General features: G+C 33.4%; 1 protein-coding gene across 3 annotated transcripts in view; it reads left to right on the top strand.

The window, feature by feature from the left end:
* Positions 1–3,067: 3,067 nt before the first annotated feature.
* Positions 3,068–27,115, top strand: part of LOC113504074 (serine proteinase stubble) — a 35,655-nt gene continuing 11,607 nt past the window's right edge. For 2 of the 3 annotated variants that reach the window (XM_026886167.1, XM_026886166.1), the window contains exons 1-2: positions 3,068–3,598; positions 24,409–24,588. In XM_026886167.1, the coding sequence (XP_026741968.1) occupies positions 3,160–3,598; positions 24,409–24,588 (619 nt within the window). In that variant the 5' untranslated portion in view covers positions 3,068–3,159. Of the gene's footprint in view, positions 3,599–19,842; positions 20,516–24,408; positions 24,589–27,115 lie in introns of those variants that run through there. The other variant, XM_026886168.1, reaches the window with a different exon arrangement.

Genomic DNA, 27,115 nt, shown 5'->3' with positions numbered 1-27,115 from the left:
TACCTTCATATTTTAATTAATTATTTGTGGTCCGACCTACGCAGTATGAGCTCACTGTGTCTTGATGTCTTGCAGCGCTGCTCTTGGGTTTGGCCTTGAGTTTATTTATTATTGGATCCCAAGTAGGTGATAGGTGTTCGGCGACTGCAGACTTCGTTGAGCGGCGAGTCTGCTGTCGCCGAACATGCTGAAGGTTCCAGCCATTATATTAGATTTGACCAACCACAGATCCTCGCTAAAGAATCCAAATTCCTACCTAGGATGTTTCGCGAGGCTATTGAGATTAAAAAACACCCTAATTTCAATAGAGAAGATGGCTGGAAGATATCACCTACTTGGGATCCAATAATAAATAAACTCAAGGCCAAACCCAAGAGCAGCGCTGCAAGACATCAAGACACAGTGAGCTCATACTGCGTAGGTCGGACCACAAATAATTAATTAAAATATGAAGGTAGAACGAGCAACATCTTCTGTCAAGACGAACGCCATCTCAGTCTGCCCGTGACCATGATACCTGCAAAGGTTTCGAAACGTCGGGAACTAAAATCTAAAATTAAACCGCGATAAAATCCGTAAAAGTAGTTTCATTTCAATGTCTAACATTCGCGTAAACCTAAGAAACCACTATTAAATTGGATGTCAATAGGGATGACGACTGGGTATAAAAAGAAAAAATCTCATTAGTCCCTCAGTTAGATAATTGAAAAGTATGAGACACGTAATTTTTCCTTTTTCAGAAAAACTAGAATTGACAAAGATTAGCTGCTTTAAAGTTTAGGAGAGGGGGCTTGTGACGTAACGATATAGTAAAATTTATACTCAATCGTGATGTAACGAGTAAGTTTCATTCACTGTAATTTGGTCAATTTATGTTTGCGGGAAAAATTAAAAATACGTATCCATTATTATACAAAATAATAAATTACTACTTAATAAATTATAATACAATACGGACACTGCAAAAAAAATGTCATCACCCCTATTGTGAATACTACTTTAGGTTATGAAACTATAATTATGGTATGTTTTGAAGTTTCCCGATACCGCGTCAGCTTATGATTAAAAACTCCGGTTGTGTCCGAAACTGGTCGGACGATCCTATCTATAATAGTAGTTTAAGTTAAAAGGAATAAAAATAAATAATAGTGACAATAGTAGTTTCTTAGGTTTACGCGAATGTTAGACATTGAAATGAAACTACTTTTACGGATTTTATCGCGGTTTAATTTTAGATTTGTCTGCCCGTGACCATGATACCTGCAAAGGTTTCGAAACGTCGGGTACTAAAATCTAAAATTAAACCGCGATAAAATCCATAAAAGTAGTTTCATTTCAATAGTGACAATGATGTGTTGAAATTAATTAAACATATTTTCAGTAAAATTTTGTTTTGATATAGCGTTCTCAAATAAGGCGCGTGAAGAGTTATAAATCAAAAGTTAAAAATATAAATAAATCAAACGTATAATTTTAAGCAAATAATGAATCTGTGCTAGGGGTCCCGATTTTTTTTTTGAAAACGACGCCCGCTATCAGGAATAGAATCCTTGGGTTACGGAGGGTTCCGCAAACATAAAAATCACGTGCACAAGACGCACAGAACAAGAATAATTCGTGGATCACTGAAATGCTTGTCCTACGCGGGGATCGAACCCGCGATGCGACGCGCTCAGCATGGTTACTTCAACCACTCGGTTATCCGAGCAGTCAAAGTAACATAGTAACGTAACACAACATTTGTGATTATGTGAAATTGGCTGACTACAAGATTAGCAGACAAAATTTGATGGTATTGTTGTGAATTGTACCCGCATGAAATAAAAATGATAAACACAGAGCTCTTTGTGGTATAATTAGTCACAGACTTAATTTAGAAAGAGAGAAATTTACAATTAATAAAAGATAAACTTTTATAAAATAATTAATTTTACTCTTTTAATTTATATTAAAATTAAGAGAATAAAATAATTCCAACTTAGAATCGGTTTAAAACAGACATTTAATTTATATAAACATTGCCCCAATTCCGATATTAACAATTTCCAATTTACGAATAGTGTCAAATCAAATTCAATCCAATTTCTATAAATCATCGGCAGGTACCTATACCTATGTAAAAACCTTGTAGCGGTAACCAGGTAGCGGGATTGTCCGTAAGAGTTACCGTGGCCCCGGTACTCGAAGGGCAAAGGAAGGAACAACATGGGTGGGTTTTAGTCAGTAGGAGTCTGACACTCCCTTCCGCTTAACTTAAAGCGGAAGGAGTCATATGATGATGCCTATCCAAAAAAAGTAAAAGATCCCTAAGTATATTTAAATACTAGCAGTTGCCCTCGACTTCGTCTGCGTGGTTAGAAGATATGAGTCATGAATTTCTTCCCTCCTATTGGTCGCAGCGTGATGATATATAGCCTAAAACCTTCCTCGATGAATTGTCTATTCAACACAAAAATAATTTTTCAAATTGTACCAGTAGTTCCTGAGATTATCGCGTTCAAACAAACAAACTCTTTAGCTTTATATATATGTATAGAGTACAGATTACGAAGATAATTGTAGCTTCTTTAAAATACATAAGTATAACACCTAAAATCCATGTGTTTTTTTATTATCGGTAAGCTTTCATAGTCCCCTCATTAAAACGCATAGAAAAATACAAGAAAAATTGTTATATTCAAGATTTGTTTAACACAAATCCTTATTTCAATTTGCAAAATACATATAACCTACTTACAACGGAACTAAATTAACAAATCTTCACAATTTCAAACTACATAAGAATGAAAAAATATATTTTAAAATCTCATTTCGAATAAGGTAGAAAGACATCTGCAAAAACATTAAAAACAGCTGTTACATAAATGTTATGTGCCAGTTTATCAATACAAAGACCGCGCCAAATTAGCAGTGACCAATTTCTTATTAGCTTAACTTACGTAAACATTTCACCAAACTTGTCTCGGATGGGCGTCATTCAGTCGCAGCCAGCCGTAAGCTGACCATCTACTTTCAATTTTAAAAACAAGAATTTTAAAACTATCAAAAAACTCGCTCCCAAAAAAGTGCTAATAAATCAAAAAAGTTTTAAACAAACGTGATTCAAAAGTGTCTGCAAAAAGTCCGTGCTTTAAGTGTTGTCAAAATTAAAAAATCGAAATGTCATTTTATTTAATACGCACAGTATTTTTAATGCATTTATTTAGTAATTTACTCTGTGATATAGATTTAGATGTAGTCAATAAGGATTTGTTCGATTCTAAAAACTTTGTGAACAAAAAAACTGATGTTGTTTTAAATAAACTTTTGAATGAAAAGAAATTCAGTTCGGAAATAATTAGGAGTGTTGGTAAGGATAATGACGTTGTAAATAACTTTGAGGACATCACTATAATGGACGATAAAGGGAACTTAAAAAACTTGAAATATAAATCAGTGTTGCCAAAGTCTGAGTTTGAGAACTTAGTGAATAGTGATGTGATACCAACTAAAGTTAGTGTTGTGCCACAAATTGAAGTGCCTGTGACTGAAATTTATGAGGACGAAGTGAAATTTGAAGCTGGGGGCCTGAAGCCGAAGTTTTTTGATGAATTGGGATGTAAGTAACTAAGTACCTTTTTTTGATGGACCTAGAATTTATATTTCAATATTAGGTATCAAAATAATGTTATAGGGTTGAGCTTGACTTGATAAGGCCGGTCCGTGGATGGGTGACCATTCATGTCATAATGAGTTCCTCCGTGTTTTGTAAGCAACATTAAATTATGGGTCTCAGCTCTTATTACACATCTTTGACAGTCGTTACAGATAGTCAGATGCTAGAAAGTCTGACAACCAGTCTAAGGTGTATCGTGTTGCCCATGTAACTGGGTTGAGGAGGTCAGAACTTCAAAAGGTCGTAGTAGGTCAAAGAACAAAAACTGCTTAAATATACATATCGCTCGAATTAAGACCCTCCTCCTTTTTCAAAGTCGGTTAATAACTGTAAACAATGCTAGTCCAGTGTTACAACCAAATCAAATTAATTAAAGACTCTAAAAGTCTTTAAAAGTATCATTAATGACCTATAAAGTTTAATTAAAAACATACAATAAAGTGAATTAAAGTGCTTCGGAATTTTTATTGATATCATTAAAACAATTGATTGAAATCAATTAATTTCTATTTGGGTTAAGGGCTTGTTCATCACAGATTGGATTTATAAAATTGAGGTTTCGATAAGGTTGTTTTAGGGTTCTTTTATTCAGGGGTCTAAACGGAACTCCATTACTAAGGTTCCGCTGTCCGTCCGTCAGTCCGTTTTGTCACCAGGCTGTATCTCATTAACTGTATCATTAAAAGTCTCGGCAGTTGGTGTTAAGGTATCCACAATTAAGACTTTTTTTTTTTCACAGATGTGAAAAGACCTTAATCTGTATCCTCATTGACTAAGTGTAAAACAAAGCCCTTTCAAATTTAATATCTTTATTGCGAACTATGTGTAGGTTTACAAGTTTTAAGGTGATAACGTTATTCAATTTTATTCAACGAAGTCGTATAAAAGCTGCCTATGTTAGTTTGACAACCAAGGTATAAGTTATTTCGAAACTAAATCTCATCTAAATCGTTTCAGCCGTTTTGGAGAGAGGAGGTAACAACTATACACATGTTTATGTGTATACACACACGTTCTTTCAAATTAATAATATAGGAATCGTGGTAAATGCAGGCTGAAAGCACCCCAGCAACAAGAGTCGCGCAGGGCACGCCCAATAGATCCCACGACTCTGGCTTAGGCAGAAGGTATTGAGTCGGTGGAAGTCTTTAGCCCACAACGTGCCCTCGACGTTGGTTATGATATGCGCTTTACGCCGCGAAAAAAAAAATAAGAACGAAAACACTACCATCTTTGTATTTAATTATTATCTCCAATAGATTAATACTCTCACGTCTCTTATTTATAATAATAATTTATATGCATCTTGTAGTGTACATATTTGATCTGAATTAAAGAAATATTATTATTATTAAGTCAGACTAGGGTACTTAATTTAACGTAAATCTAAGTCCTGTCGCCAGGTTTACCGAGAATATTGAAAAATATAAAAAAAATACGTATCCTATGTTATTTTGGATCTAGGTACTTGACAGGCTAAACAGTCCGTCCAATGTTTTCGCTTTGCATCATCAATCTATACTCTATATACTAATATATAAAGCTCCAAATTTAAAGATTTCTTTTGTGTTGAATAGACCATTCACCGAGGAACGCTTTAGGTTTTAAACCATCACGCTGCGACTAATAGGAGCGAAGATACAATGGAAAATGTGAAAAAAAACAGGGCAGGTATAAATCATAACTTATATCTTCTACCCACTTGGACGAAGTTGCGGGCAACAGCTAGTAATGAATATGCCTTACACACTTGAAACACCGATGCTTCAACTTCAATTTAAAAATGAACTCTACATTACAAAACTATGTGTGTCAACAATTGAATTGTAACGGTCACCCAGCCTAATGTTGCCTGTCTGTCGTGTACCCGCTAATGTGTTTAACAAATACAACTCTTACAAATTCGTGACATTTCTTTGAAACTGTTTCTAGATAGAAACCTGTTTTCTGTACCAAAAAGTAAAAACAGAATAAGAATTTGGTTGTCTACTGCCTCTCTGTCCTTCTGTGACTATACTGTTTCTCATGAACTGTGATACCAGGTTAGTTGTATTTTGCTCAGTTTGTTTGTGCTTCTGTTGCTATTATAACAATTAATAATGAAAATTTACATTAATTATAAATGTCGTCTGACTAGTTTCGGACTCAACCGGAGTCCTTGATCATGAAGAATATGACGCGTCGGGCGAGCGAGTCAAAATCTTCGTGACGGGCTATCGCGATAAATACGCGGCATTAAACCGTTGTTAAATAAAAAATTACGAATCACGAAAGATATTATAATTATAGAAGGTGTAAACAAGACTCATAACGGCAGATACTGACCTAACCTAAGTGAAACTTAGTTGATTTTAGTTAAATAACTGGTTTTTATTTACTTTGAAACGTAAATTTAGGAACGTTGTCGGAATTTTAATTGATGAGGCGTCGCGGAAATCCTCACAAATTAAAAATATTTCAAAGAATAGAAAAAAATAAATTGCTGGGATTCAAACCTGTGATCTTTGACTTGGCAGTCCAGCATAGTGGAATCCATCTTAACACTAAACTACAAATCTAAAAGCTGTATGAAAACACAACGACTTCGCTCTGATAAGTGAATCCCAACATGATAAAGACAGTATAACAGATACAAGGAAATGCGACTTTCAACTCTGTCGTCACTGAATAAAGTTCATTTAGACTTGGCAAGAAATATCGCGTTGCAGTGCATTATAGTTCCACCCAATCTATACTATCTTTACTTCTATATACTAATATATAAAGCTGAAGAGTTTGTTTGTTTGTTTGAACGCGGTAATCTCAACTGGTCCAAATTGAAAAAATATTTTTGTGTTGAATAGACCATTCATCGAGGAAGGCTTTAGGCTATAAACCATCACGCTGCGCCTAATAGGAGCTAAGATACAAAGGAAAATGTGAAAAAACAAGGCAGGTATAAATCATAACCTATATCTTCTACTCACGGGGACGAAGTCGCGGGCAACAGCTAGTCCTTGTATAAACAGTGCTGTATCTTAGCAAGCAATGTAACGTAAAATTTCTCACAAGTCCAAATCAACTTTTATTCTATTCTCAGTCTACAAAAAGTCCAAAAAAGAACTAGTTATTATGTATTATGATAATAAACCGTTAAGTTTTGGTTTCGTTACGACATAGCAAGGTGAAAGTGGCATCCGCTTTGCTTGGCTCTTAGGATTCGGCCATATTGGAGACAAAATGGCGGCCCTCGTAATATAATACGAGAATTATTATCCTGTTTTAAGAGTTGTTAATTAACGGACTTTGAAATGTTTATCATTCGAAATTTGACTGGACTGTTGGTCTGGTGGTTAGCGGTTACCGGAGGTCGTGGATTCAATTATATACGCAAAAATGATGAGCATGATCATTTGTTCTGTGTCTGGGTTAAATACTCCGCGTAACAGGTTACAGCGCGCTATGGTTAACGTTTCCCGCGCACAATCAGAATATCTAAAAACCGCTGCGTACATATTTAATTATTTAAAATAAACAATATTTATCAAAGCCGTAGTACATTCCAGGAAATGGTTTCCTATAAACTTCGAAGTCCCAATACCAATTACAACCCTTTTCCGGTTAAAAAGCAGCCTATGTCCTTTCTCAGGCTCTAGACTATCTGTGTATTAAATTTCATAACAATCCGTTCAGTAGTTTTGAGAAATACAGACGGGCAGATACAGATACTTTCGCATTAATAATATTAGTAAATAAGGGTTATTTTTATCTTTAATATGTATGTATTTAAAATATTAATAAAGTATGTGTTCATCAATTGTCTGGCACTCATAAAACAAGCTTTGCTTCATTTGAGGCTAGATGGCGTTGTATGACAGTTGTGATAGTTCACAACTTAAAGTATTATTAAACGAAATACGTCCCGCATTATAAACACAGCTTTATATTATAGAGTCAAAACAAAATCCACGTGTTACTTTCTCGTTGCCATGGTTACATAACAAGATGTAATTTAGTTAGTACTAGCTGTTGCCCGCGACTTTGTCTGCGTGATTTTCAAGATGTGAAAAACTAAGAAATTTAATAATAACGATCATCGCAAAAATGTAATGCAATATTGAAAATGAAACATTTTTTTTACATTTTAAACTTCCTTTTTTATTTCTAAATTATAAGTAATCTTGAGCGGCCCAAAGACTATCAAATGTTTAAATCAAACACATTTCATCGTTTACGATACTATCCTGGTGTCAAATATTTCACAGCTGTTTTAATAACTTTTTCTTATTTAATCCCAAAAAGAGGTCTATAAATTTGACATATCTGCCTGCCTGTCTGTCTGTGACATCATAGCTTTCGAACAAATTGAACTATTTTAATTTAAACGTGAATTATGTGCAAGTGTTCGTTTAGACATGTTTGACAAATCGAGCCGTTTAAAAATGGGGGGGGTTGCAAGTAAAAAATAATAACACTTCTGCCAAAAAATGTTTTACTTTCGAGGGTTTTCCATTTTTTAATTGGAAAACCCTTGGTGGGTTATGATTTTCGAGCACGTCTGTTCTTGGGACGGCCTACACCTGAAATTGCTAGACGGATTATGACAGTGATTATGAGGTACCTATCATAAAATTGGAACAGTGATAGCCAGACAGTTATTATTTTCACACACGATGTTTTCTGACGATATAAAGAAGATGTCAAATTATTTTTGTGGACGGAGCTGGTGAAGTGAGAGTCAGGCTCGGTAACTATGGATTTTACATAGTGTCATAAGATATAAGATTTTGCAAAACTGCGCCCAGATAAACGGTTTCCTGAAACACGTTTGATTGCCCTCTTAATATTAAAACTGATCTTCCTCACAAACATTTGGACTATTTCTAAAATAAAAAAGGTGGGAAACGTGTTATCTTGGCCCCCTGGTGTTTTGATCATGATTTGCCTTTAAATTGCTGATAAATAAATAGCGTGATAATAAAAAAACTATCAGACAACCCTTTTTTTAAAATTGACAATGACAAAAATCTAAAGTATAGGATATGTGTAATTTGTGATGTTACGACAAAGCAAAATCTATATCTATACTAATATATAAAGCTGAAGAGTTTGTTTGTTTGAACGCGCTAATCTCAGGAACTACTGGTCCAAATTGAAAAAATATTTTTGTGTTGAATAAACCATTTATCGAGGAAGGCTTTAGGCTATAAACCATCACGCTGCGACTAATAGGAGCGAAGATACAATGGAAAATGTAAAAAAAACAGGGCAGGTATAAATCATAACTTATATCTTCTACCCACGGGGATGAAGTCGCGGGCAACAGCTAGTATGAACATAAAAGTGACTTCATGTGCATGAGTACTATTTACTGTACCAATTTACAAAGAAAAATTACGTATTTTATTCGTTAACCTACCTGACGATCATTGAAGTAAAATACCTACCGTCATCCCTACTGCATAAATGGAACTTAAATAAAGACTACATGAGGTTAGTTATGAGGTTACGCTGTCTAGACCGACAGCCAAAATGACTTTTCCAGACATTGTATGACGGATGTAAGTGCTGATAGCTACACACTCTTATCAGCCTTATTGGGGAAATTTCCAAAAATATGTTCCTAATCCTCGTCGGCTTAGCTTTGGGATCTCAGAAACTCATTCAGTCTCGTTCCTTCCCCTGTTTTTACCAGGCTACGAAAGAAGAAAATTTTAAATAAGTAGAGATTACAACAAATTGTTAAAGGATTTCTTGGAAGGACCACGTGTGGTGTTACGAGAGCGGATAGAGTAATAAATGAGAATATAAGGGGAAGTTTGAAAGTGGCACCGGTTACAGAGAAACTACGTGGTAACCGGCCGGTATGGGCATGTTATGCGGAGGAATGAAAATCATGTGGTAAGGAAGGCGTTAAGCATGGATGTGGATGGATATAGGGGAAGAGGACGACCAAAGAAACGATGGATGGATTGTGTGAAAGACGATATGACTGTAAAGAGTGTTTCTTGTGAGATGAAGGCCGATAGGAAGGTGTGGAAGAAGATGACATGTTGCGCCGACCCCAAATAAAATAATTGGGATAAGGGCAGAGGAATGATGATGACCACGTGTGCGGTCTCTGTAATGGCGGATGTAGACTGATCAAATCGTTAAAATGTTGAAAAATCCCAGGTATCAGTAAACATTGTTCTGTCAATAGATACATAATGTCAAAAACCGTCTAGCGTACGCTTTTATTCATTGATAGGTTTGATCGTACAGATCTTTCACATTGCATACCTATTATGCAGTTTTATGCAAGTTTTCTGGGCTTTTTTATCCGAAATACTTTTGTAATGCCTATGTAATGTTGCAAATTTAAGAAAACATTATTTCATTGTTTGAAAGGCTTTTTTTTGTTTGAATGTTTATATTTTTGTTGCTAGTTGTTACAGATGAACCAAGGTAATAATTAACTGTGCCGTTCAGTAATTTATTGTTGTATATTTATAGATGAGATCAATGTGAACTACATGCAACTTTGGGTTGAGTGTCACTACGAATGTTTTGATCTTGAAGACATAGGTATATACTCCTATCGTAAATAAATACAAAATCTATCACGGCATTCCACATTTGAACTTGAGTCATTTTAGTACATCAATAAAAATAAAAATAATTTAAGTTCCTTTCTTTCAAGAATGTACCGATTACGGTAACAATTGCATAAAAAAAACGTAATAGTTTATGTTTCTTTTATTTTACTTGTGAATATATATATATAATATATAATAGTCGTAGTAGGCCTATATCAGACTTGAAAGAGAATGAAATCACTAATTTTGTGAAAATGATTTATTTTCGAAAAATCCTATTATTGCTCTGCCAAAAGTCTTAAGATAAATAGCGTGATGTTTTTTATGTAAATTGATGACCGTGCTGCCTACTACTGAATGGGGTGAAAATACACCTCATAATTGTATTACACGATGTTACGGGTGAGTCCAAATATTTAAAACTTTACTGCTCATGCCCCCTGCATAGTAGCGTTATGGTTTTTGTATATTTGTTGTATCATGTCTACGATAAGGTTCATGCAAAATGTGAACGAAATATATTCAGTAATTTATGAGATAATTTGATATTTGTTTATAGATATAAAAGGCTCTTGCTCACTCCCTGTAACGAAAAGCGAGATAATAAGTAAAAAGTATGTTGACCGGACCTCTTGTTGATATTCTCTGAAAATATGAATCAAATCTATCCAGTACTTTCCGAGATCTTTCCGGACATACATACAGACAAACAGACAAACAGACAAACAGACAAAAATTCTAAAAATTATATTTTCGGCATCGGAATCGTTCGTAGACCACCCTGCAATTATTCTTTTTTTAAAATATTCAATGTACAGTTTTTACTTTTCTACAATTTTATTATATGTATAGATTACAGTAAGTTCTTGACTTACAGTTAACTATTATCTTTAACTTAAACTTTAACGAGCCAATAAAAGCACTGTTATTCGTTAACGCGAAAGTTTTGATTGACCGTCTGGTTAATTAAACTTTTGTGGCACATTTTTTATTGTGTTCTTACAACACAATAAGTTTTAAATTAATTTGGTGTAAGACGATTTTTTTTAAACGTTTCCGCATTAAATAACTTAAGTTTTGTGACGAGTTGTTTAACAAACAAACAAGTCTTTTACACTATACTACCTACGCATGATATGCAATGTTAGAACGACACTGACAAGAATATTTCAAAATGTCTAATCGTCTTCATATTCCTCTTAAAAATTATAAAGACAGTATACTCACAAGAAAGTGCGTTTTTTATCTCAGTTGTGACTGAATAAGGTTTAATTTACACTTGACAAGCACTACTTAATCTTTGTGTCGCTCTGTTTCACGAACTTAAAAGTCTTTTAAAACTATGAAACTTAAAACTATGAAGGGTTCGCGAAACTGGGTGGTGTCCAATGTAGTTTGACATTCAAAAAGTGGTACCTCTTCGCCAAATTAGAATAAATCACTTTGATTTTGTTTTTTATTGTGTGATAAAATATGTAAATTAAATCCTAACCTACTAAACGCGACATGTCAAATGTTCGAATCCGGCGTAGGACAAGCATTTGTTTGATCCACGAATGCTTGTCCTGAGTCTAGGTGTCTTTGTGCATGTTACTTGAATGTTTGTCAAACCACCGAGAGACAAGGGCTAAATTGCTTAGTACGGGAGTCGTTTAAAATAGAAAGATAAGTACAGCCGTTTAAAGACATTACTATCCATAAAATGATATATCAATTGCGTCGATCGAAACCTCAAGGCCATAATTTCATATAATTAGATAATCACAGTGTTATATAAGTTATGTTTCGTTATATAACTTTCGTGAAGGTTGAGGTGAAAGTAGGCGTTATAAGTAAGTAAGTGGTTATTTTTATCTATTTTCGTTTGAGTGACTGGTGTGATGACTAGCTAAAATGGGTTTTTTTTTGTTCTTATTTTGCTGGATCTATGATTGCAACTGGATTCTTCTTTTTTTCTCTATTAAGTTGTTTAGAAACGTTAATGAAATTAATTTACTCTTTTTTTGGAAGGTCGTGAAAACTTGTTGCCGAATAGACTAGTAAGTTTGTTTGGGCGTATGGGCAAAAAAACGGACTTCCATAATTGTTTAGGATTATGAGTGTGGTAACTTGTACCCACAAATAGTTTGTAAAATCAACCGTTTTTATTGTTTAATTTCTGGTATACAAATGTAAAACTTAACGTTATATAAAATATATATAACGTTAAAAACTTAACGTTATATAAAATATATATAACGTTAAGTTTATATAAAAATAAAACCTCTATAAAACCTCCCTGTAAAACCTCCAGTAAAATGAATTTTAGTGCGGTGAATATTATAGTTATTATATCGTTTCAAAAGAGGTGTTAAGTTGTGTCACCCATTTTGTATCTACTAGCCCCATTTTTAATAACTGGCGGGAAATTAATTGGCAGCTTCTGTTGACAGATCATATTTTTTAATATTTATCGGTATACGACCTCCTTTCGTCTTCCATCCTGACATGTAAATATCGACCTAGATTTCGGTCTAGATACAAGGCTATGTCAAACAAAGATGAAAATACTGAAAGAACTACTGTAACTTTCGAGTTTTCGACTCTCACTCGAGAAGATGTTGCAAACTTTTTGTTTTGTTTTACATTTGAATGTTTATGTAATTGAATGTTTATTTTTAAAGGCATTGTTTGACCAAACATTTTACATTAAACCGCTGGGCGTCCATAAATAACGCGTGAAAATATGAAAATGATACTTAGTTTTATTAAGTTATTTTGACTTTGAACTGTCATGCTACGTTCAGACATCATCAGACGTCATGATAGCCAAAATATGACTTGACTAGATTTGATCGATGTTTTTAAAGTCAAATATGATGACTCGTATAATAAATTGCCTTTTTTTCAAAACTTCAATTATGTTGAACGTGGTATAGCGACTATTTAATATTAATTTCGTATTTGCAAATCATAATGAATTAATAAGAATCTAAAATAAAAATTCTTCTTGTAATGCATTATATAACTGATATAATCTTTATATTGACTTCAACATGACATTAGCCCATAAATAATAGTGAGCAGCGAAAAAAATAACAATTTGCATTTGAATAGTAGAGATTAGAATGAAAGTAGAATGTTTAACACCCCACGCAGGCGTCTGCCGCCTAGCCGTGTGAAATAACTGGAACTGACAGTGTCGCGAAGTGGCTAAAAACTATAGCACGTGTATTATAAATAATAATAATTTACGTAACATAAAACCTCTTTTAATCAAAATATTTATGCAAATATTTGCAGAATTAGATACATTATTAAATGCAGAAATTTTTGTAGAATGCGGTGGCATTCGGAATTTAAATTTTTGTGACATAAATAGGTTTGTTTCCTTTGGACTTTTGGTAAGTTGATTATTTAATTGATGATCGTATGACAATTTCTTTTTGATAGTGTGTGTCAAAGTTTTGCAATACAAATCATTGAAATATCTGTTTAACTAATTGGCAACAATAGTGCTATAACGTATTAAAAATAGTTTATTTACACTTTGTGATTTCAGTTGTCATCATTATTTACCTTAAATAAATAAATTATCCGTTAATCATACTTTCACTTTTTGATGTAAAAATATAATATTTACTTAAAATGTATCTAACAAGTATCTACATAAAAAAAATCATTACGAAAGTCAGTGAATAATACCAAAATTTGACGAGTTCATCAATAAACTGCACGGAGAGCCGAGTGGTTGAGGTCATCACGCCAAACCCACTGAGCGCGACGGGTCGCGGGTTCGGGCCCCGCGTAGGACAAGTGTCCGTACCTACCTATGATCCACGAATGCTTGGTCTGAGACTGGATGTCTTTGTTTATGTAATTCGAATGTTTGAAAAACCCCCCGCGATACAAACTAGGATTAAATAACTTTGTGAATTTTGTCTTTGAAATTATTTTATTTATAGTATTTATGTACCTAGGACAGCAGCGTCATGAACCATTTACTTACGTATATATTTTCTATGTTTATAGTAACATTACCTATAACAGCTTATATAAATCTTATTCTGTTCATTAAATTAAATGATTGCATCTTTTTATTGTAATTGGATAGTTTATATAAAGTGATAATGTTGGTACACAGTCATGTTTAGTAAGCCTACATACCACTCAGCTATCCGTGATTAAACTGGCTCTAATGTATGGCAAAGACATTTCTTTTCGATAGGTCACGTGACTTTGACCTGTCAATTATAGGACTGTCAATCTGTCTGAAATTAATATTTCAAATTGTTAAAAGTGGTTGTTGTTGGTTGATAGGCAAACTGATTGTCATTTTTGATTGAATTCCTGACAAAATTAACGTGCAAAAATATTTTTAGTTTCGTATTTCTCGTGTATTCAATGAATCGTATGATAACTGTTCTTAAAACCTACCATCTACCTACTTATGCAATCAGAGCAAAGATGTTTTTTTTAATCTCTAAAAACTACCTTCATAAAATTGAACATCTATACTCTATTATATTATATTACTAATATATAAAGCTGAAGAGTTTGTTTGTTTGAACGCGCTAATCTCAAGAACTACTAGTCCAAATTGAAAAATTATTTTTGTGTTGAATAGACCATTCATCGAGGAAGGCTTTAGGCTATAAACCATCACGCTGCGACTAATAGGAGCGAAGATACAATGGAAAATGTGTAAAAAAAACAGGGCAGGTATAAATCATTACTTATATCTTCTACCCACGGGGACGAAGTCGCGGGCAACAGCTAGTTTGTCATATCTTTTAAACCTAAACCTACTTTACATATTTAAAAAGTTTTTCTTCATTTCCATCTGTTTGCCTCATTTGTAATTACTAGTCCACTATCACTATAATAAAGACGTAAATAAGCTCTAGATTGAAGCTAGAAATCTAGGTAAATAACTATGTATTTAAGTTAATAATGCGTTGTCTATAGATAGATTTCAAATAAATCTACTCTATGGTATAGAAAATTTAAATACTTTTATTTAAGGGCGTAATTTTAATATTTGTCGAGTTATTTTTTCATTTTCATTCTGAAAGAAAGGTTAATTGTGGCGTTTCTTCAAGTAGAAAAAGGAATCTTTTTTTAATAACGTTTACGTATTTTTTCCGACTTTTTTATACACTCCCTTTCTAGTTTGTATGTTTGTTTGTTTGTCGTTCCGGTTAGATTATTGTAACTGGCTGATTTTTTTATGAAATGTAAATGGAGTGACATTTATAAACGTGGGTATTTCTATTTTTTAAATCTATTAATTTTCCGTTAACGAGACTCTAAAATTGGTCTTGATATATAGAAGTTATAGTATTACAAATTAAAGATATATATCAATGAATTAAAAAAACCTGCCAGTCCTAACTGTAAGTGTAATTAATTAAATAATTTCATTCAAAACAGCCGTACCGACGTTACAACACGAACCTCTTTCGTAACGTCAAACAATGACACATCCTGACAACCGCCATTTGCAAATCTCGAGTTTGTTTTTTTTTAAGAAAACAAGCGTTGACGAAACGTGAATGCGTACGTAAGATAATTGTGATACGTTCTGATACACACGAGACAGACGTGGCTGTAAAGACCTGGTTTCAAACAGCCTTAATTTTTGGATCGTGATTGATCTACATTTTTTTGGTTAGATGGTGTAAATAAGTAGAACATTTAGTTAGAGGATCTGAAAGTTTTTGGACTTTGGAACTGCAATTTTTCTTATATGGTTGTTTTACGTTAAGATACGGATTTTATGAACGTTTCTTATTCCACCATAACTGATTTAAGATAATTTAGATGTAGGTTTCCTTAGATTCCTTCTTGTACCAATTCTAATTTGCCGGTGGGCAATTAAGTTATGACAGTATATATTTAGGTATGTAGTACCTAATTCATGTTTCATGCAAATAAATCTTTATCTTATCTTTAAGGCTCAGGGGGAAAATAGTCCTTGGGCCGCGGCCCATATTACAAGAAGCGAAAAAAATGTATGGGTACAAGTTTATTAAGCACCCTTTTTTCTGATATTAATAAAATAAAATCCCAATGTGGCTACGACTCCATTTTCCCGGCCCAGTTTCTCACTATTGTTCCTACTTCGTGTGGTATAGGCTGCAGTTCAGAGGCCAGTATTCGCCTAAGCCAGTCCTAAACAATTAGGCGCCATGTTTATTTGTCCGGGGTGTCAATGTCCATTTCAGCGGTATGGCGCGGCAGCGTGATTGAAGCTATTTAGCTATTTGTATCAAATAATATAAATTTTATTGCGCAATTACAAAAATACTTGGGTCTTGAGATATTTGGGTAGAAATATGCAATTTTCTCTCTTAAGTATCGTTTAAACAATCTTGTAAATGTCAATTAATCATTCATCTGTGTACATTATGTTTTGACATGAATCAAGTTTATTATACTTTTTATTCGATTGCGAGTTAAGAAAACAATCGATTTTTTTATCAATAAATTATTGCAGACGGTTTTAAAAACATACTCGTACATATTATACACAAGAATACAAAATTTTGTACCATGCTGGGATCAAGTCCTTTTCTTTGAACGGACGGATAATGGAACGGAGAACGGATAGTGTCAGACCCTCACTGACTAGAACCTTAACCACCGTGCTACGTCATCAATCTGGGTTTTTGTGTCGGTGTATGGCAATGCGTTGCAATCTTTTATGTGAAAATGATTAAAAACTGAGATAATTAATTTGCCGTAGGTGCCCGAGAACAATGCTCAAATTAATTTTGAAGACATAGAAATTGAGGTCGCTAAAAAGTATTGCCATGGTTACCATAAGGTAATAATTCTGTTAAAATAATGTCATTATTCGTAAATACACAATAACTAGTACGCCAATTACTTCTTAAAGTTTCGCAATACATAGAAATGTAAAGTTATGCCCACCAACGTAATATTAGGTTTCCGCAACGGTAAAAGCGTGAAAATTTGCAAATTGTATAAGTTATACATGAGAAACTGCGTGTACCTATGTAAAGTAATCCAAATCTCGTTATGTAAAGAAAAAACGTATGTCTTACGTTTGGTTCCGAAAGCGTTCAATTATTTCTGTTATTACGCATTTCCTTATAATTTATTGTGCAATCGTAATTTAAAACTGAATGAAAAAAAGTTATGAGTAGGTAAATCTAATTGGCCAAACATTGTATATGTAAAAAATCGTTCGTTACATTTTAGAATCATGTTATTTAATTGTACAAATATCTATTTAATCTTATTCATTTTTTTTGTTATATCAAAAACCAAGACTCCAATTTGACTTCATTGTCCAATTCAAGTGGTAATCATGTTTAAAAATGGCGCCTAATTTCTTCGCCTGGCGCCATTATCGAAACGAAAGTGAAAATGGCGGGAACGATGAGCTGTCAAACTGGCACGCACGTTCGGAAACACTCTCGGTTTCATTCCGTTGTGTTCCGGCTGTTGTAATCTTTTTATTTAAAAGTATCTCAACCAGTATGTTTTCTATTACGTCTTTTTATATATTTTTCAGTACGTAGGTACTTTTAGATAAGCCTTATTTATTTATAAACCTTTAAACTGTTGTTATTACCGAAGTTTTCTATGAATAATATACCTATGTTTTATATAATTGGTTAATTGCCCGATTGAGCAATATAAACTGATTGGCAGCTGTTTTCTGTTTTATATCTACTGGCTGTAATTCCACGGGTCATTTGAATATCAAAGTTAATAGTAAGTCGGCCCTAGTCAAGCCCAACAGGTTATTATTCACGACACACGCTCGCGGGCAACTTTCTGTAATTTAAACATAATATTCAACAACAAAATTAAACGTATCTTAGAAAATTTTTTCTCGAACAATAAAATGTAATTATACAATTTGTTATGCTTCATTGCAATTACCCTAATTCTGTTCTTCCGTAAGAATGGCCAATGGCCCTATCAAAAACGAATTAGCCACAGATAATGCAATACCGCGAAAATAACCTTAACAGATGTCATTAGTAAAGAAAGCAACTTGTATATTTGTACAAATTACGTCCTAACAAAACTCCGAATAAATTAAAGCTTTAAATCAAAACTATAAAGTCGAAATTTCCAAGTTCGTTAATATTCTAAATCAATCAGAGGGATTTGTCACCGATGGGTCGCAGACAAATGACTTTGGACGCTATACCCTTGGCTATAAAATCTAAATTTATTCGTACTGATATACCTTACGCCGTTTTTCACCTATTTAAAGTCATGTTTTGGAAAGCTACGGCGAAAGTCGGCGTCTTATGAGTGTTCAAGTGTGACCACTTGGTCTTGATACTCCAATGCGCATTAAACCGTTTTTGTATCTCATTATTCAAATCTAAATATGGAAATATGGAGGTTTAACGATCAAGAAGACTTGTTAATGACTTACGTACAAACTTCCTGTGAGATTAAGTTCGAAACTTTAAGGAACTAATTAGAATGTATTTTACATAATAATATACTTTCTAAGCAAATTGAAAACAGTGGTTTAATGGGACGGGCATCGATGTAATGTAATTAGGATTTAATGACTTGAAACGAGTTGGTTAATCAATGTTTGACTAATTCTAGAGATTACTTACATGTATGTAACTAACGCTTGAAAGGTCGATTCTTTTCTGACTATATTCGTTCTTCGATTCATATTTTGGTTTCTAAGTAATTTATTAATACAAAAATTACTTCGTAATCTAAATATTATGTATGTATGTCAATTAGGTTAATTATTCGTTGTTAGAGACTATTTTTATCGCTCTAATCAAATAGAGCCGTGATCAATAGACAGGTGTGATAAAATCCGAGTATTATAAACGAAGCAAGATTACATTTCATTGTATTTTTTTTAGGATGATCTCAATAGATTCGTCCTATTTTGTGAAGAAAGATTTTCTATCAAAACTCAAGGAGCATCTAAAATTACTTTAAAAGCCAAATTACAAAACCTGATGATTCACTCAATAGTTAAAAATAACTGCAGTTAATTCTAACCAGTTATACAATGCTGAGGACTTAACTAACAGTTAGAACTTAGATTATGAAATTGGACTTAACTGTTACTTAATGATTATTTGAAAAATGAAACCATTTTAGTCACTAAATTGTCAATCTGACAAAATTTAAATTGATTTTAGTTTCTAAGACTTTTTAGTAATTTATTTTTAACAGGCGTAAGAAATAAAGAATATGAAACAAACTAATTATGTATTACTTGTAGATTTCTGCATTTTCTTTGTCGTTAAGTAACTTAGAAAACAAAATTTGTTTGTTTCTTCAATTTTTGAAATATTTTCATTTATAAAAACAATCATAAATGCAAAACAAAAGCTTTAATTTATGTCAAAAGAATAATAAAATTGTCAAAAGGTTTATAACTAAGACCAAAACAAGTTGACTGTACGACTGTCAAAATAGTATTCTTATCTAGTGATTTAGTTAAAAATTGGTCGCAACTTACACTGAAATTACAAAGTGAAATAAACTATCTACTATTAACTAATTATTATGAGTACAAGTAACTATTGTAAATTTATATGGCACGCACAGATAACACGCAAAACTAACGCGTATTGTTATAATAAAAATATAATATTTGGTCCCGTAGGTATTTTTTTTTGTTACTATTTAAGGCGCGAATGAGTATGGAAAACATTTAAATTATAACTGTTACCTTACAGATAAAAAACGCTAACGCAATGGAATCGCATGTTTACATTAAAAGTTTGGTTAAGAAAATGTAACGTCTGGGGATCTCTAACTAAAAGTGAAAAGCAACATAGCGCGAGCCATTCGCTGTTTACTTCCGATAACTAACTTCCCGCGTCAAGACGTCTCAAACAAACAAATAAAACAAGAAAAATAAATTTATAAAAAAAACAGTGATCAAGTGTCAAAAAATGTTGTGTCATAGAAACCAGTGAAATGTGCAATCAAAGTGTAAACGAAAACAAACTGGCCGAGTCGGCGGGGAAAATTAAAAAGAAAAATTTTAAAACTAGAAGAAGAACGCGCGAATTTAATATTACGACGCCATATTTTAGAACTATATTCTTGTTTTTAACATTTATTAATTGTTTTAATTACGTTTTGTGTAATGAGAATGACGTGTTGACGTTACAAGGGAGTTTAGATGAGAAAAAATTGGATTTACCGTCAGATAGAAGACGTCCTGCTAATGAACAGGAGAAAGATATTTTGTTACTAGGCGCCCTCGGCCGTAGGAAGGGTGCCTATCATAATAATTATGCGACGTCACAAGAAGATGATTCTATTATGGATTTATTGGGAAAAAGTGAGTATTTTAATTCATCCTTTTATTTTTTTTTTTTAAATTGAATAGTTGTAGGGCATTGAAATTCCATTTGCCATAATTATACGAAAGCAACATATTTTTAAATGGAACTTTTTTTTAAATATACATTTGGATTATTTTTCAAGCTTTGAAAAATAAAATAGTCAAAATGTGTTACTTAGGTATTTTTAGTAATTATTTTTTTTAAAGCATCATGGAAACTAAATTAATTAGACTAGTAAATTGCTCTATTTACAATTTATTGTTTGGTTTTATTTACACACAGCATTTATTATGTGTTTTATAACATTTAATCAAATTATATTACCTTATTTGCTATTTTATAAAATATCGCAATAACAAAGATGCATTCGTAAGCAAGTATATGATGGAAAACCTTAAAACATGACACCAATCATAATGTTGTAATAACTATTTTATGAAATATCTTTGTAACAATTGCCAAAACTCAGTTGTGCATGGAAATGTCACAATTTGATGTGATCATGGAAAATCTATAGTTAAATAAGTTTTGTTTTTATTCCAATCGAAAGCAATAATATCATTTCGGTGCACTTAATAATCAGACCTTATAATATCCTTAGTATTTTATGTGTTACTGTATTTTTCTGTTACATTTTATACTAATTTTCATTTTCATAGTCTATTCAGAAGATTAGACCCGAATAAGTAAATTGTTTTACTTTTACTGCGATAGTTGATATCACCAAAGATACTGCTAAAAATAGGCGAGAATGACGAAAAATATACTTAAGTTTTGTATGAAAATTAACCTCAAGAGCGTTTAAAATTACGTAAAGTTATAAAGTCGTAATTAAGCGCTGGATTTAATATTGTTCTTTGAAGAGATTAAAAGTTTTTTTTATAATATCTGGACGCTTTAATACTTCCAAATTTTTATCATAACGTTGTAGCCGTATAGAAATATTGTTATTGTTCCTAATCTTTTTCCGCGGCTTAGCCCATTTTGACTTTGCTGATAGTGACAAAATATCCTTATAGCCTTCAATGTAACTTCATTTCATGATATGAGAACAGCCAAAATTTAAATGAAATGCAATGTTATCATTTACGGCAAGACAAACATTTCGCTTTTTGTATATGTATTATCAGCTTTTAAAACTTATCTATCACATTAGGTAGAGCTGCATCCCTCTTCTTTAATTATCACAATATTACGATAACACATGATAGTAAACATTCAGGACTATTTTTCCCTGCAAAAAAGAGACGTCGCTATCAGCATTATAACGCTCTCTCACTTTCACAATAACAACAAACGTTCTATAAAAGGCACTGATCTTAACCTGATAGTTATAAGTAGCAAAAGCTACAGGAAATTAAACGTAATGGTTCAAGATAACCAGTTAGATTGAGATCAGGGGTTCTACCATCAGGTCTTAAAGCAAAATTGTTACGGTTGTGCAAGCGAGATAGAACGCTACATCGCGTAGAGCGGCATCTCGCTCCCACACCTTCAATACTACTCTATGACGTCGATTTTGTCTGCACGTAGGCACTAAACAAGATCTCTTTAAGATTGTAAAGCTTACATCCTGTTTCTAGTTGACAGTTTATAAATATGAATGTGTGTCTGTATGTCAGTTCTCAATCAAGGACTAGATTCTTAGAAACTAGTATTTTTTTAATGTATGACTTTGATTAATTATTGTAGAGTTTGAACGTCTATATTTTGTAGAATAACTAGCTCTGTCTCCGCTTGGGTACTTGCGTTTTTCCCGCTCCTATAAGTTGTAGTAATAAAATTTGATGAATGGACTAAACACATTTAATTCAATTTTAAACTGTTCCTGAAATGAACGAGTGCACCAAATATTTTTTCCACCTAATTAGATTAGACTAGTTAGAGTTAATTTAATATCCATCCATTAGTATTGGCAAATACTAATGGATGGTTTAACTGGAAACGCTGTCAATAATAGTGTACTTTTCTCCATATCAATCAAAACTTTCCGGTATTTCTATCGGTAAAATCAAAATGGGTTTAGTTTCTTTGTTCTGCTTTGATAAGTGAATCGAAACCATCCAAACGTATACAAAAAAAAACACACGTAAATTAGAATGTGCAATAATATTATAATCAGGAAGAGATTTTCTAATTTGTGATTTATTAGACATAGGGAATCTCAGAAACTAAAGAACGAATTTAGAAAATGTTTAACAAAATTCACATTTTTTTAATGGTCACAGGCTATATATTAACCTGAATAATAACCATAAACGAAGTTAGCACCAGTCAGCTAGTCATATAAAAATAAACTACATCAACAAATAAACGCATTGTTTATCAAAATCTCTGTTATGCGCACGCGCATAGTTCGAGAGTAAAAGCGTAGTGAAAACTCGGTCGTTAACCGTCCGTGTATCGATCTATGATCTAAAGATGTTTAAATCATATCGCGTGTTTGTAGTTACGTAATGGACATCATTCTTTGTTTTTCATTCAAATAATTTGTTTTATATTGGTTTTCCTGTATCACGTGCAAATATGTTTCTTTTTAAGTGACTTTCGTGAGAACGATTCATATTTAAAAGATATTACGTATTTAAATGCATGGTTAAAGACTCCGGTTGGGTCCGAAACTAGACGGGCGATTCTGATAAATACGTTCGTGTAAATCCTGCACCTGGTACATTTTTTTTTTTTAAAGTTATTTGAACATATGCTTACCATAATGTATTCAAAATTTTGAATAAATTTTCTATATTTTAATAGGCTGATGAACGTATAAAATATCGAAATCAATCCGTTTATCGAAATTATTCCTTTTAAAAAAGCAAAAAAAAATGACTTGGTTATTCCGTAGCCAATCGTGGATAGGTGCACTTATTTAGGGCACATTCAGGGAGGTCTATTCTGGCAAATACCTTTTGACAATCCCCTAGGCTGTGCACGAAGAAGAAAGGAACATGATATGGGTTTTAGTCAGTAAGTCTGACACTCCCTTTCGTTCAACCCAAAGCGGGCGTAATCATTTCATGATTTCCCGTCCGGAAAAGAACATGGTGTTCTTATTTGCATGTTGATGCACAAACCCGGTGTCCGAGTTTTAACTTGCCAGTAGGCCTGTGACGTAGCATATTGTTCAACGGTTTAGGAGGTTGATAATAACTTTGTGATAAGCACATAACGTTTATATGTACCAGGTTTCAAATCTGCAGGCCTAAAATTCGCTGTGCAACGGTTATACCACTTTCTTCTTCTTAGTCGTTGCACTCTTGGCAGAGTGGTCGTGGTCGTCATTTCAGCTGTTAGTGGCTCGCCTAACTATACGCCGCCATTCCTGTCTGATGGCCGCCTTTCTGGTGCAGACGTGCAGGGTTATACCACTAGGCTAATATAAAATAGTGTACGTATACTAAAGAGCCTCTTAATACTGTATTTAAGTTCAGTAAAGCAGGTAAAGCCTGCATTTGCTGTGTCGGTTTGTAAAAGAAGAGATTTCGAGGCATCCCTCTTAAAATACGTACACAAATATCTAAAATTTAGTTCTTCCAAGGTCGTGGTTAAATTACAACTGCACAAGTTGGTCAAACCCAGTTAAGCTATACTTCATACGACCTATGTTATGAGAATTTCCTCCGTCCCGGCTGTTAATTAAACGTCTTTGTCAGTTACGGGTAGTCATAAGCTAGAAAGTCTTACTAAGGAGTATCGTGTTGCCAAGAGTCGAGGAGGTCAGATAGGCAGTTGCCTCTTGTAAAACACTGACACTTGGCCGCCTCCGATTAGACTGAATGTCGACCCAAACCTAGTCGGGAAAAGGCTGATAATGATTCTTCCAAAAAACACGTGTATTTTTGTCTTAATTTTTCTATACAAAATCTAACATACCCCTTCTCTATTTCAGTGATTCCCCAAACCTGCCGCTACAGGGGCGCCCGTTACCCCTGCGGGCTCAGCATATCATGCGTGCTCGGCGGAGGCAAGCCCCTGGACCTATGTTCAGGTGGCATGATATGGGCATGTTGTGTGGACAGAGAGACCACTGAACGACCGACAGAGGTCGCCCCTGTCGTTCATAATGCGAGTGAGTATTTGTTTTTTGGATTTTAAGTCTTATGTATAGAGCTTTGAGTACTTTTTTGTATGTTTTCTTTGATTTTGGTTGTTTTCTTGTAATTTTTTTTTTATAAATGTGTCTAACTATATTTTTTATACTGCAAAGCAATGATCTTACAATCTATATATATTATCTTAAGTGCAATGCATGAAAGTGACCAAAATATCAGAAAATTTTAGTTGAACTGAAATAAATTAGAATTGATATTATGTTATATGCTTGAAAAGTCTGACAACCAGTCTAACCAAGGGGTATCGCGTTGCCCAGGTAACTGGGTTGAGGAGGTCAGATAGGCAGTCGCTCCTTGTAAAACTTACTTAGCTGAAACCGGTTAGACTGATAGCCGGCCCCAACATAGTTGGGAAAAGGCTAGGCCAATGATGATTACGTTCACATTAGGTAACATTCTATTCTTTAAATTTTATTAATTTAAATTTATCAAGGCCAAGATAAATTGATCTCTCATACAGAAACAAGCTTATATCTGGTATTATAATCTTGTGTCTGTATGTATGTTACATAATAACGAAATACAAATGCATGTATTAAAATCAATTCTAATTTAAACTAATTCTTTTGTAAAATAATACCGATCTTATGTTGTAATGTGTAATTAATATTTTGTGTGTAACATTGTGGTGTTTTAATGTCTGTGTGTAATTTTAGATGTGATTAATATGAATTATTTTTCCCTAATTTAACTTAGGGTACAATTTTTCCTTACAAAAATTATTTTTCGTCGTATTTTTTTTACTGACGCAAATTAAAATAAGTATGACGATTGACTCATTTTACGAGATATAAAATAAAATACGTACGGAAAAATAAGAAAGATACAGGTCGCACACGTACTTGAGAATATTTATTTACTAGCCTATTCGTCTTTTGGTTAGTGTCACTGAATTCTTAACCTGGAGTCACGTCTTCGATTCTCAACTCAGGGCAAATGTTTGTGTGATGATCAAAATCATTAGTTCTATGCCTGAGTATAACTTATGTAAAATATGCAAAAGCAAGAAATGTAGAAGCAAGTTTATCAGCTATCTAGTCCTCATAATACAAGCTTTTCTTATCTTGAGCCTAGATGGCATCATGTGAAAGTGGTTGAACATCATATTATAATTATTATTGAATAAAATCACTCTCTATTTTCCCCTACTCTACAATATCAAGAAAAGCCCACAATCTACAAGAAAGTTCAAAATCTTTTCATTTTGTACATCTGATTCTTGCATCCATATCATTTCCCTGGCGAAATCTTCCAAGGTTACGCACCACACGTACAAGGTACGTGACAGATATTACAACATAGAAGCTCTCTAATGTGGTACAAGTCATAAGCGGCAGCGATTTTCAAATAATATTATAGCACTAGCAATCCCTACCATTTTGATACACGAATGGGTTATAAAAAAAATGGGGGTATGAAAAATAGTCTATTAAATGATGCAACGATTCACTCACGCGCATTTATCGGGGTTGCCCGACTAGTTTCGGACCTAACCGGAGCCATTAATCATGAGCTGACGCTGATAGAGAATCAGTCTCACGATAGTTACTATAAAAATATGAAAAATCGATATTGTCCGATTCTCCAATATGCAGACAAAATCTCATGAGAATCGGTCGAGCTCTTTCGGAGGAGTTCAATTACGTACACCGTGACACGAGAATGTTAAATGTATATTAGATTGACAAGGGACGAGGGATATTCATTTTACTTTCGGAATTTCGTACAAATTTTCAAAAAAGTTGTGCTTTGCTATCATAAATATCTCTTTGCATCTGCATAAATGCAAGTTGATTATGAAAAAAGTCAATTAAGATTCAGAATCGCAACATTGACGGTAAAATGTTGCGATTCTGAATCTTAATTGACTTTTGTGCAGATAGACAAATTTGAAAAAAAAAAATGGTCAGCTCTCTAATTTATGATCGTAGCAACCGTTGTTTAAAAGTTTCTTTAGCGACATAAGTTTATTTCTTAACTCTGCACTTATACGCTATGCTCCCAGTAAAGGTTATCCACCTTTTGTAATAAAGGGAACGTGAAGTACTGATGTGGGTAGAATCTAAAGTATATTTATTTAAACTAAACATCTATCCAACCAAACATCCATACATGTAATGTTATGTAAACTATTCAATAAATAAATAAATACAAACTTTGGCGTAATAATATTAGTAGGATTTTCGAAAAACCTGTCTTACTACTTAATTTTTTTTAGTAAATGTTGTGGCGCAGAGATCTTCCATCATTGCCAAAATATTATTTTAATAGAAGTTAATAGTTAGCCATCAGATATCATTACCTTAAACATCTAAAAAAAACGAAAACAAAACTTTATATGACTAAGCGTGTACCAGAACACTCAGTAGATCCTCACAACAATAGCTTACAAGTGTCACAAATGTATTCAGACAGACCGCAACATGTCTGACATTGTTCGTGATTACGACATCAAACGTCATACATACACACTCTCTCCGATGC

Source organism: Trichoplusia ni, chromosome 21 (genome assembly GCF_003590095.1).
Source record: "Trichoplusia ni isolate ovarian cell line Hi5 chromosome 21, tn1, whole genome shotgun sequence".
NCBI classification, from domain to species: Eukaryota; Metazoa; Arthropoda; class Insecta; order Lepidoptera; family Noctuidae; genus Trichoplusia; species Trichoplusia ni.
This window is presented reverse-complemented; position numbering and strand designations above follow the sequence as displayed.